Source organism: Salmo salar, chromosome 27 (genome assembly GCF_965601325.2).
Source record: "Salmo salar chromosome 27, fSalSal1, whole genome shotgun sequence".
Lineage (NCBI taxonomy): Eukaryota > Metazoa > Chordata > Actinopteri > Salmoniformes > Salmonidae > Salmo > Salmo salar.
Window position 1 is genome coordinate 4,323,895 of NC_138317.1, and position 12,673 is coordinate 4,336,567.

General features: G+C 41.7%; 1 protein-coding gene across 2 annotated transcripts in view; it reads right to left on the reverse strand.

Annotated features, from left to right (window-relative positions):
• The window catches only part of LOC106588203 (oxysterol-binding protein-related protein 10), a 159,175-nt gene that overhangs the window by 69,819 nt on the left and 76,683 nt on the right, over positions 1-12,673 (reverse strand). For both annotated transcript variants that reach the window (XM_014176964.3, XM_014176963.3), the window contains exon 5: positions 5,877-6,065. In XM_014176964.3, the coding sequence (XP_014032439.1) occupies positions 5,877-6,065 (189 nt within the window). The remainder of the gene's footprint in view (positions 1-5,876; positions 6,066-12,673) is intronic.

The following is a 12,673-nucleotide window of genomic DNA, read 5'->3' on the forward strand; positions in this document are numbered from 1 at the left end:
GAAGAGAAAGACCGTGTCTACGAGGCATATTCAAACTTTGACAGTGTTAGAGATATTTCGGGTTGCAATGACGGAATACATAACTGATTTCGAACATGCGCAAGGATGCGCAAGTACGACATGGTTCTCCCGGATGCATCTTTCAAGTTGCTAGATACTGCCAGTCTGGATGGTAGGGAGAAACAGTTGGCTTTGACTGCTTGTACTGTGCTGACATTTTCTTCAATGAAGTCGGCACTGAAAACATTTTTTGGTGGCGCGCCAATAACAGAGTGCAAGTGAGTGACGCAGCATATTACACTGAGAAGCAGAGAAAAGGCGCCAACAAGTCACGTTGTCAAGACAACCAGACGAGGGTGCCATTGCCCGGCACAAATCCACTGGACAGGTATGGAAGGAGATCAAAATGTGCTATTTATCAAAGCACTTACCATTGGGTTAAAGACTGTCCTCATAAAAATGAACAAGTTAAACTAACAGAGGAAAATGTAAACACAGAGATAGTGTAATGTTACACTACTCTGTTTTCTGATACTGAGATCTTTATAGTTGAATCCTTAGGATCTACTGTGATTGATACTGCATGTACACGCACATTGTGTGGTGCAAAATGGCTTGATAACTATATCAGTGAACTAAATATGAAAGCAGTACAAAATATGATTGACACACCAAGCAATAGAGCTATGACATTTGGAGATGGTAGAATCGTCCATTCTACCAAGAGAGTCAAGACACCGGCAAAAATTAGTCAGACTAAGTGTTTCATTGAAACAGAGGTGGTCCCTGCAGATACAGTGCCTTGCAAAAGTATTCAGACCTCTTGGAGTTTTTCCTATTTTGTTCCATTACAACCTGTAATTTAAATTGATTTTATTTGAATTTAATGTAATGGACATACACAAAATAGTCCAAATTGGTGAAGTGAAACCCAAAAAATTACTTGTTTACATTTTTTTCTTTTTGAAATGGTGCGTGCATATGTATTCACCCCCTTTACTATGAAGCCCCTAAATAAGATCTGGTGCAACCAATTACCTTCAGAAATCACATAATTAGTTAAATAAAGTCCACCTCTGTGCAATCTAAGTGTCACATGATCTCAGTATTTATAAACCTGTTCTGAAAGTGCAGTTGCAGACTCTGGGGCCTAAGCAAGAGGCACCACCAAGCAAGCGGCACCATGAAGACCAAGGAGCTCTCCAAACAGGTCAGGGACAAAGTTGTGGAGATGTACAGATAAGGGTTGGGTTATAAAAAAATATCAGAAACTTTGAACATCCCACGGAGCACCATTAAATCCATTATTAAAAAAATGGAACGTATATGGCACCACAACAAACCTGCCAAGAGAGGGCCGCCCACCAAAACTCACGGATTTGGCAAGGAGGGCATTAATCAGAGAGACAACAAAGATACCAAAGATAACCCTGAAGGAGCTGCAAAGCTCCACATCTGAGTATCTGTCCATAGGACCAATTTAAGCCGTACACCCCACAGAGATGGGCTTTAGGGAAGAGTGGCCAGACAAAAGTCATTGCTTAAAGAAAATAAATAAGTAAACATGTTTGGTGTTCGCCAAAAGGCATGTGGGAGACTCCTCAAACATATGGAATAAGGTACTCCGGTCAGATGAGACTAAAATTGAGGTTTGTGAAGCATGGTGGTGGCAGCATCATGCTGTGGGGATGTGTTTCATTGGCAGGGCCTGGGAAACTGGTCAGAATTGAAGGAATGATGGACGGCGCTAAATACAGAGAAATTCTTGAGGGAAACCTGTTTCAATCTTCCAGAGATTTGAGACTAGGACGGAGGTTCATCTTCCAGCAGGACAATGACCCTAAGCATACTACTGAAGCAACACTCGAGTGGTTTAAGGGGAAACATTTAAATGGCTTGGAATGGCCTAGTCAAAGCCCAGACCTCAATCCAATTGAGAATCTGTGGTATGACTTAAAGATTAAATAGTTACAAAGCATTTTATACAGCACAGAACCCATCCAACTTGAAGGAGCTGGAGCAGTTTTGCCTTTAAGAATGGGCAAAAATCCCAGTGGCTAGATGTGCCAAGCTTATAGAGAAGAGAGACAAGAGACATGTAGCTGTAATTCCTGCAAAAAGGTGGCTCTACAAAGTATTGACTTTGGGGGGGGGGGGGGGGGGGGTGAATAGTTATGCATGTTCAAGTTCAGTTTTTTTTATTATTTCTTGTTTGTTTCACAACAACAAAAATATTTGGCATCTCCAAAGTGGTAGGCATGTTGAGTAAATGAAATGATACAAACCCCCCAAAATCCATTTAAATTCCAGGTTATAAGGCAACAAAATAGGAAAAATGCCAAAGGGGGTGAATACTTTCGCAAGCCACTGTATCCCCGTACTATTAAGCAAAGCTTCCATCAAGAAGGCAGGGGCTGTACTAGACATAAAAAAATGACAAGGCAGTGATGTTTAAACAACCAGTGACCCTTGAACTTACTACCTCAGGCCACTATTGTGTAAACATTTTTGACAGAGAACATGAACACAGAGGAAAAACAAAGTATTTTTAAAATGGCAAACAGTTTGGGCATGCAACAGTTGGCAGAGTTCAGAAATTACTCAGCAGTTCTGGGAATAATGATGAGTGCATTTCCATTCTACGGCAGATAGTTAACAGTTGTGAGACATGCCAGAAATATAGCAGACCTAAGCCCAAACCAGCTGTTGGTTTGACACTGGCTTCCAAGTACAATGAAACAGTGGCTGTAGATCTACATGAGTTAGGACATAGTGTGTGGTACTTTCACATAATCGACCACTTCACACGCTTTAGTGCTGGAAGCATTGTGAATACAAAGAAACCCAGTGACATCGTCAAGCACTTCATTCATTCCTGGATAAGTGTGCAAAGGCCCACCCCAGAAATTGTACAGTGACAATGGAGGAGAATGAAATAATAATGAAATAAGAGAAATGGCAGAGAACTTCAACATGGAAGTAAAGACAACTGCTGCATACAGTCCATGGAGCAATGGACTTCTGGAGAGACATAATCAAACACTCACAGAGATCATGCTGAAAGTGAAGCAAGACAATGGATGTGACTGGAACACAGCCCTAGATTGGACTTTGATGGCAAAAAAACTCAATGCACAATGTTCATGGTTACAGCCCATACCAACTAGTGTTCGGGCAGAACCCTAATCTTCCCTCTGTACTGGTTGACAAGCCACCAGAACTAGAAGGGACCAGTGTGAGTGCATGGGTCTGACAGCACCTTTCAGCACTACATGCAGCGAGAAAAGCGTTCACTGAAGCAGAGTGCTCAGAGAGAATTCGCAGGGCTCTGCGTAAACAGCTTCGACCCACCGATGAGAAGTACGAGACTGAAAACAAAGTGTACTACAAACGAGTTGACTGTCAAGAGTGGAAAGGATGGTGTGGTGATATTTGTGAGGCATGGAGGCACCATTGTCAGGGTGCATCACTCAAGATTGCGGAAAGTAAATGATCAACAAGATGGAGGGGCTGTTGCTGAGAATCAGCCTCCTAATGTAAATGACAAAAAGGACACATTAACAGACAGAGTCTCCCAAGAGACTTATCGACATGCGCCTCAGAGTCACTCAGATTGCTGTTGACAGCGATCTGCCAGAAAAAATGGACACTTCATTCCATAGACATACAATCTGCATTTTTGCAGGGAACAGAGCCGTCAAGGGACATTCACATCCGAGCGCCACCTGAAGCTACGAGCGAAGGAACACTGTGGAAACTAAAAACGTGTGTGCATGGCCTGGCAGATGAATCACTCTACTGGTACAACAAAGTGCAGAGTACAGGTGGAAAAACGGTGGATTCTGCAATCTTCTATTGGCTTGATCAATTTTCCATTGGTTCAATTCTGAGTTTATCTACAAGTGACATTGTTAAACTGGAACCTAGTCGTTGTGTCATTTTAAGTTAACAACTACTACACTAAGCAGCAGTCTACCTCTACAACCTACTAAACCTCTGAGAGGGAGGGGATGTAAATCAGGTCATGGAAAAAGGGAAATGTAACAAGGCTCATTTTGGGCAGAATGCAGGTTAGCACAAGCTTGAAACAGCATAGAGAAAAGAAAGACAATCCAGTTTCCTATAATCCAAGTCCAAATTCAGAGATGGCCCCAAATGAGTGTTTGGGTTATTTAACAGTCAAACCATCTGCTTGATATTTACTCAAATCACTGGGTTCATTTCAGGTGACAAGTCTACTTTCCAAATGGCGAGAAATGTTGCCACTCCTGAAGTAGTTTTTCTGTTAATGTTTTTTTAGACACCCTATCATTTTCAGAGAAGATCTCATTTAAAAAAGTTGTTCTTAGTGTGAAGATTGACACAGCGTATGAATCTGATCTGAATGGGGAATCTAACACAACTTCAATCAGCCAGGCACAAATGATCTTATCAAAACCTTCATGAAAATGTTTAATTCTTCCAAGAAATGTCAATAACCAAGTAGAAAAATGCATTCATTGAAGAAAAATACCAGAGCTATAGTTTCATGGGGAGCATGGTAAAATGGCTCCTTACTCCAGTCTGTTCATATTCCCTAGCGGAGTCCTTGTGGTGTTAGGTGATCCAATTCCTCAGCTAAGTTTTGATTACACGCTGTCCTGCTAGCCGGTGTACTTTTCACCAATGCCCTTTTAGAGTTCCATGTTGCTGAGAACCTGTACAAAGCCAACTTGTTCCAGAAGCAGAACCTCAAAGAGAGCAGCCTTTGTTGTTGGCTCCCATTCCTGTGCATTGACACAGTGTCCGGTAGCTACAGCAGGAATGATAAGTTCTGACCACCATGTCAGTGGATCCATGTGAGCAATAGCCTGCTTAACCCAGATTGAGCGCTGAGCTCACAGTGTGTTCAATCTGGTTTAAAACCTTTACGGGATCGGTGTCCCTATACCGGGACGGTTGTTGCTAACGTGCGCTAATATGACTAGAATGACGTTGTAAGTAACACCCAACTTTCCAGAAAGCTTAAATTCTTGTTAATGTAACAGAAGTGTCCAATTTACAATAGCTATTAGTGAAAAAAATACCATTCTATTGTTTGAGGAGAGTGCACAACAACAAAAAAACTTTTATCACAGCAACTGGTTTGATACATTCACCTCTGAAGGTAAATAATGTACTTACATTCAGTAATCTTCAGTAAGACATGCAAAAAAGTACAGACTGATCAGTTTTGGAGAAAGAATTTGAAGGGTAGTTTCAGTCTCAAAATGTTTATGCAAATCAATGCCAAATTCTGCAGTTGGTTATTCAACCATTTTAGCAAAAACTGGAGTTACTGCTATAATGCCCCTACAGAATGTAGAACATAAAGACACACCACCTCTCTCTAGTTAAGACTTCACTCCATAGGTACAACATTAGCTTGCCTATTAGCTAGATTTCCCTTTTGTCGCATGCCATGTTAAGCAGTATGGATGTATACAGAGAAACGCCAAGCCAGATCAAGCTACAGACATAGAGCGCAGTGCAGTCAATGTTGATCGGTTCAAACGCCCAGGCCCAAAAATATTTTCTGAACTCATTGCACCAATGGCCCACCAGAGGGTTGGCAGAAACACTGAATGCATAGGACATGGAATAATGCATAGGACATGGAATAGAGTGCAGTATTGAGGTCAATGTTGCGGTCAACTTCAAATGACTGGGTCATGTACTTTGAACAGAAATATTCCATAATGTGGAAATAGTTCATTTAAAAATCCAAACTTCATGACTCCAATCTGGCTGAAATTGGGATGAATTTGTCAGACAGTCTGACTAGCGTCTACAACAATGAATAATTAATGAATCCATGATGATGTCATCAGAGAGGGACAGTTCCAGGTTCCACCCACCTCTTTGACCTCCAGCAGTCTGCCAGGATACTGGTTTTTGGCCCGTCGGGCAGCGGCTGGGGACTTGTGGTGGGTGATAGTCACGATGTTGCTGGGTGTGCCCAGACACGCCAAGTGCCTCTGAGTACCAGGTGAGGAGGAGGCTGGCAGGAGGGAGACACTACGGGACCGACCGGAAGATGACGAGCCCTAAGAGAGAAAGACAAAAAAAGAGAGGAGGGATATGTGAAGTGCCACACCACTCAACTACTTCCTACTTCTACTTTCATCTAACATTCACCTGTATCCTATGAACTGTGAGTCTGGCCTTCTTGAATAAGCTTGGGTACTGTATGAAAGCCATGTTGAAACCAGTGCCTGACGAAGGGCAGCAAACCGAAGACAGCACCTTGTTGTTTCCTTAAAAGGTCCACATTTCAGTCGTATGAAGAGAACCATCACTAACCCTTAGCCTGGCCCTCTTTTTATCACAAACCCCAAACAAAACCAGAGCAAAAGCTACCACCTCTCCAGTGAAGTTAACTCCTAAATTAGTTTCAGGGTACTTCCCTCCTGACAAGAGCCAAGAAGTTACATAGAGGTGAACGACCAGTTAAAAGAGATTTAAGAAGCTATCAACGGAACTTAAAAAGTGGACCTTTGCCTTTTGTCTTCTTTATAGCTCACACCACCATCAAAATCAAATCCGGTTCGCTCCTTCCCTCCCTCTCTCTACATCTCCCTGCCCTCTGTATAATAGTTGCCATGTCTCTCAGTCGGAACTCGTCCTCACCCTCAATCAATTTACAGCAGTCCCAGAGAGAAGAGTCCCTACAACCTGGATACCAGATACCAGGTTATAGAGGACTGGGCACAGCACAGCCAAGAGAGAGAGAGAGAGAGAGCAGTAAGATAAATAAATAAATCAAATAAATGACTCTGTCCCTGAGCACTGCAAACCAGAGGAGAAACAACTCCACTTCAGTTTTAGAACTGGCAACTCTCGCTCCCAGGACCTCAGAGCCATAATAGTCACAAACGGACAAGGGCACAATGTGACATTGCAGGAAAGTACAGAACATAATCTATAGTGCATTCAGAAAGTATTCAGACATTGTTACATTACAGAATTATTCTAAAATTGATCAAAAATATTTTAAAAAATCTCACCAATCTACACACAATACCTCAGAATGACAAAGTGAAAACAGGTATTTAGACATTTTTGCAAATTTATTCATAAAAAATTAAAAACAGAAATACCTAAGTATTCAGATCCTTTGCATTGAGACTTGAAATTTAGCTCAGGTGCATCCTGTTTCATTGATCATCCTTGAGATGTTTCTACAACTTGATTGGAGTCCACTTGTGGTAAAATCAATTGATTGGACATGATTTGGAAAGGCACACACCTGTCTATCTAAGGTCTCACAGTTGACAGTGCATGTCAGTACAAAAACCAAGCCATGAGATCGAAGGAATTGTCCGTAGAGCTCCGAGACAGGATTGTGTTGAGGCACACATCTGAGGAAGGGTACCAAAAAATGTCTGCAGCATTGAAGGTCCCCAAGAACACAGTGGCCTCAATCATTTTTACATTTACCAAGAACCCGATGGTCACTCTGACAGAGCTCAAGAGGTCCTCTGTGGAGATGGGAGAACCTTCCAGAAGGACAACCATTTCTGCAGCACTCCACCAAATCAGGCCTTTATGGTAGAGTGGCCAGAGGGAAGCCACTCCTCAGTAAAAGGCACATGACTACCCGCTTGGAGTTTGCAAAAAGGCACCTAAAGGACTCTCAGACCATGAGGAACAAGATTCTCTGGTCTGATGAAACCAAGATTGATACTCTTTGGCCAAGCATCACATCTGGAGGAAACCTGGCACCATCCCTACGGTGAAGCACGGTAGTGGCAGCATCATGCCGTGGGGATATTTTTCAGCAGCAGGGACTGGGAGACTCATCAGGATCAAGGGAAAGATGAACGGAGGAAAGTACAAAGAGATCCTTGATGAAAACATGCTCCAGAGTGCTCAGGACCTCAGTTTGAGGCAAAGGTTCACCGTTCAACAGGACAATGACCCAGACAACACAGGAGTGGCTTCGGGACAAGTCTCTGAATGTCCTTAAGTGGTCCAGCCAGAGCCCAGACTTGAACCCTATCGAACATCGCTGGAGAGACCTGAAAATAGCTGTGCAGTGACGATCCCCATCCAACCTGACAGAGCTTGAGAGGATCTGCAAAGAAGAATGGGAGAAACTCCCCAAATACAGGTGTGCCAAGCTTGTAGCATCATACCCAAGAAGACTCAAAGCTGTAATCTCTGCCAAAGGTGCTTCAACAAAGTACTAAGTAAAGGGTCTGAATACTTAAGTGATATTTTTGTATTTTTCTTTATACATTTGCAAACATTTCGACCAACCTTTTTTTGTTTTGTCATTATTGTGTGTAGATTGATGAGGAAAAACAACAATTTAATCAATTTTATTGATTCATTTGAATTAAGAAAATGCTCTGTTATTAAAATAAATAAAAGTTTTGCTCCATGAAGTAATCCAATAATGTGTACAAATCTTCTCTCATTGATTGAAACAGTTGGGTCCACCTAAAAGTGCCGCATGTCACTCACCTGTCACGATCAGTGAGAGAAGATTTGAAATAGACAAGATGGCAGTGTACACATAAACGAAGCATTTTCTAAATTCAAACAAACCACCTGGATACTGATATTTTAGAAGACACATGTTTGGCTGAATCGAGAACAAATATAGTATGGCCAAGTTAAGGTTAGTCGAAAATTCTCTGTGCTACACCAAACAGTACCCTTCATGTAAGGGCTAATGGAGCATCACATTAGCCCATTACAATCTGCTAGCTAGGCTAACTTACGAATACAGCAAAGATTATTCAAGCTTGTGAACTACGGTACTTGTTCTACTTTTCTGTGGATACAGAAAGAAAAACATTACTTTTCTCATAAAGGTACAAAAAACAGTGTACTAATGAAACTCTCCAATTTCTGCATTCTATTAGGTCTCCAATTTGGGATGGTTAAGGATTTATCCCCCTTGGTTCATGCATTTCCCTATTAGGAAACAATTGAGTGAATAAATCTACATATACTGTATACATAATGCAGTCACTCTCCACATACTGCAACGTCAGAAGTATTTCACCAAGCTCCCTTCCCCCCCCTCCCAACTGGCAGGTCTGCCCCTCACAGGTGTGCCCTTACTGCGTGGGTCGACTTGGCCCTCCATAATAGAACGTGGGCGGTGGGCGCCACATAGGTCAGGAGACAGTATCAAAAAGACAGAAATAATCTACTGTAATGTATCTATAGTGGGGCTCTGCTGGGCCTGTTAAGAGGCACCTGAAAGAGAGACTGATGCCAAATACCCACCTGAGCATACCACTCCTGCATCAAAAGCAATGATATGCTGGGGGGCCTGCAGGGAAATAATTCTACAAAGAGACGGGAAGAGAGGCATTTCAAACCTCAATGAGAGTTATTCTAAAATACAGTAGCATCCTCTCTTCCACTGCAGTGTGGTAGAAAACATAGCCTCCAGCAATATAAGAGATGCCTTTCTTCCTTACATGAACCAACTACAGTACAAAGAAAGTCATTGTAAATACACCAGAGAAAGGGTTGCTATTTGTAACTGGTGACCGACTCATTGAAAGAAATGGTATGAAATGGGGCTGTGGTGGTCATGAAATGTTGTCAGCCAGTGATTGTCAAGCAAATAACTGCCGGTCTCACGGTAATTGACCATTAATTAACATAAACATATTTAGCATCAACACATCTACATTTAAAAAAAATCATAAATCCATGTAATATAGCCTACACCATCACAATAAATCCATGATTTATTTTAGACAGGTCTAAAGAAACATGATATGATGAAAATGTAGTCTATTTCAGAAGAACAGAATGACATAGTCTGTGTTGGGCCCTGATCTGGCTATGGGCAACACTAGTTAATTTATCAGAAAAAAATTGATAAAAATTATTTTAAATTATTTTAGAGTATGGAAAACACAATTGAACATAGCTGAATAAAATAGAAATGATATGGGCCTCCCGAGTGGCGCAGAGGTGCTAGAGGCGTTACTACAGACCCGGGTTCATTCCCGGGCAGTTCCACAACTGGCAGTGGCCGGGAGTTCCATAGTTAGGCGCACAATTGGCCCAGCGTCGTCTGGGTTAGGGGAGGGTTTGGCCGGGGCTATACTTGGCTCATCGCGCTCTAGCGACTCCTTGTGGCAGGCCAGGTGCCTGCAGGCTGACCCAGGTCACCAGTTGAACGGTGTTTCCTCCGACACATTGGTGCGTCTGGTTTCCGGGTTATGCTGGTGTGTGTTAAGGAACGCGATTAGGTGGGTCTTGTTTTGGAGGACGCATGACACCACCGTCACCTGTCCCGAGCCCGTTGGGGAGTTTCAGAGATGAGACAAGATCGAAATTGGGAAGAAAAACGGGTGTAAAATACAAATTTCAAATCATAATTTGATTTGCCTCATGCAGCCTTAGAATGTATAAAAAAATCTAAACATACAGTATACTACATAATATATATGTGTGAAATTTGTTTTTATTCAGAATGGACCATTATCATATTTCGCAACAAAGCATCTTTCACTCATGCTGCCAAAATAGTCTTCAATACTCTACTCAATAAATTGGATGCAGTCTATCACAATGCCATCCGTTTTGTCACCAAAGCCCCATATACTACCCACCACTGCGACCTGTACGCTCTCATTGGCTGGCCCTCGCTTCATACTCGTCGCCAAACCCACTGGCTCCAGGTCATCTACAAGACCCTGCTCGGTAAAGTTCCCCTTATCTCAGCTCGCTGGTCACCATAGCAGCAATCACCTGTAGCACGCGCTCCAGCAGATACATTTCTCTGGTCACCCCCAAAGCCAATTCCTCCTTCGGCCGCCTCTCCTTCCAGTTCTCTGCTGCCAATGACTGGAACGAACTACAAAAGTCTCTAAAACTGGAAACACTTATCTCCCTCACTTGCTTTAAGCACCAGCTGTCAGAGCAGCTCACAGATTACTGCACCTGTACATAGCCCATCTATAATTTAGCCCAAACAACTACCACTTCCCCTACTGTATTTATTTATTTAGTTCCTTTGCACCCCATTATTTCTATTTCTACTTTGCACTTTCTTCCACTGCAAATCTACCATTCCAGTGTTTTACTTGCTATATTGTATTTACTTCGCCACCATGGCCTTTTTTGCCTTTACCTCCCTTATCTCCCCTCATTTGCTCACTTTGTATATAGATGTATTTTTCTACTATATTATTGACTGTATGTTTGTTTTACTCCATGTGTAACTGTGTGTTGTTGTATGTGTCAAACTGCTTGCTTTATCTTGGCCAGGTCGCAATTGTAAATGAGAACTTGTTCTCAACTAGCCTACCTAGTTAAATAAAGGTGAATTTATTATATTTTTTTAAATCATGCACCTGTCTCGGAAGATGGGCAGGGGGAAAAAATACATGTCATCTATGCACTTAAATAGCAAATGGGTGATGCTTTTCCCGTGGTTCATTTTCATGCCAGCCAAGTAGGCTATACTCCTGTTGTAAAGCGAAGCAATGTGCTTAACCTCTATTGGATCGGTGTCCCTAAACCAGGACAGTTGTTGCTCAATATGCGATAATGTGACTAGAATGACGTTGTAAACAACAGCCAACTTTCCAGGACATAGGCATGTCTTATAATGGGCAGAAAGCTTAAAATTTTGTGAATCTAACTGCAGTGTCCAATTTACAGTAGCTATTACAGCAACAAAAAAAGACCATGCTATTGTTTGAGGATAGTGCACAACAACAAAACACATCACGGCAACTGGTTTGATACATTCACCTCTGAAGGTAAATAATATACTTGAATTCAGTAATCTTGCTCTGATTTGTCATCCTGAGGGTCCCAGAGATAAAATGTAGCATAGTTTTGTTTTTATATTAAAATGTAGGAACTGGGTTCTGAGTTTAGGTGACCCCGAAGTTGGCGGATGTCAAAATAGCTGGCCGTGATGGCCGAGCTATGTACTCAGAATATTGCAAAATGTGCTTTCGCCGAAAAGCTATTTTAAAATCGGACATAGCGATTGCATAAAGGAGTTCTGTATCTATAATTCTTAAAATAATTGTTATGTTTATCATGAGTAATTTAGTAAATTCACCGGAGGTTTTCGGTGGGTATGCTAGTTCTGAACATCACATGCTAATGTGAAAAGCTGGTTTTTGATATAAATATGAACTTGATTGAACAAAACATGCATGTATTGTATAACATAATGTCCTAGGAGTGTCATCTGATGAAGATCATCAAAGGTTAGTGCTGCATTTAGCTGTGGTTTGGGTTTGTGACATATATGCTTGCTTGGAAAATGGCTGTGTGATTATTTGTGTCTATGTACTCTCCTAACATAATCTAATGTTTTGCTTTCGCTGTAAAGCCTTTTTGAAATCGGACAATGTGGTTAGATTAATGAGAGTCTTATCTTTAAAATGGTGTAAAATAGTTGATTGTTTGAGAAAATTGAATTGTGGTATTTTAGTTGGTTTTGTATTTCGCGCCGTGCGATGCCATTGGCTGTTGGCTAGGGGTTCCGCTAGCGGAACGTCTGTCCTCAACAGGTTAAGAGAATGTGTTTCTTGTTTAAAGGCTGACTAGCTCTAAAGAGACTAAGCAAAGGCACTATGTGTAATCCCGTGATTAAGTGTACTTATTGGTATAATTCTATAATGGCCTATAGTTATCTGTACTTAATCCTATAATG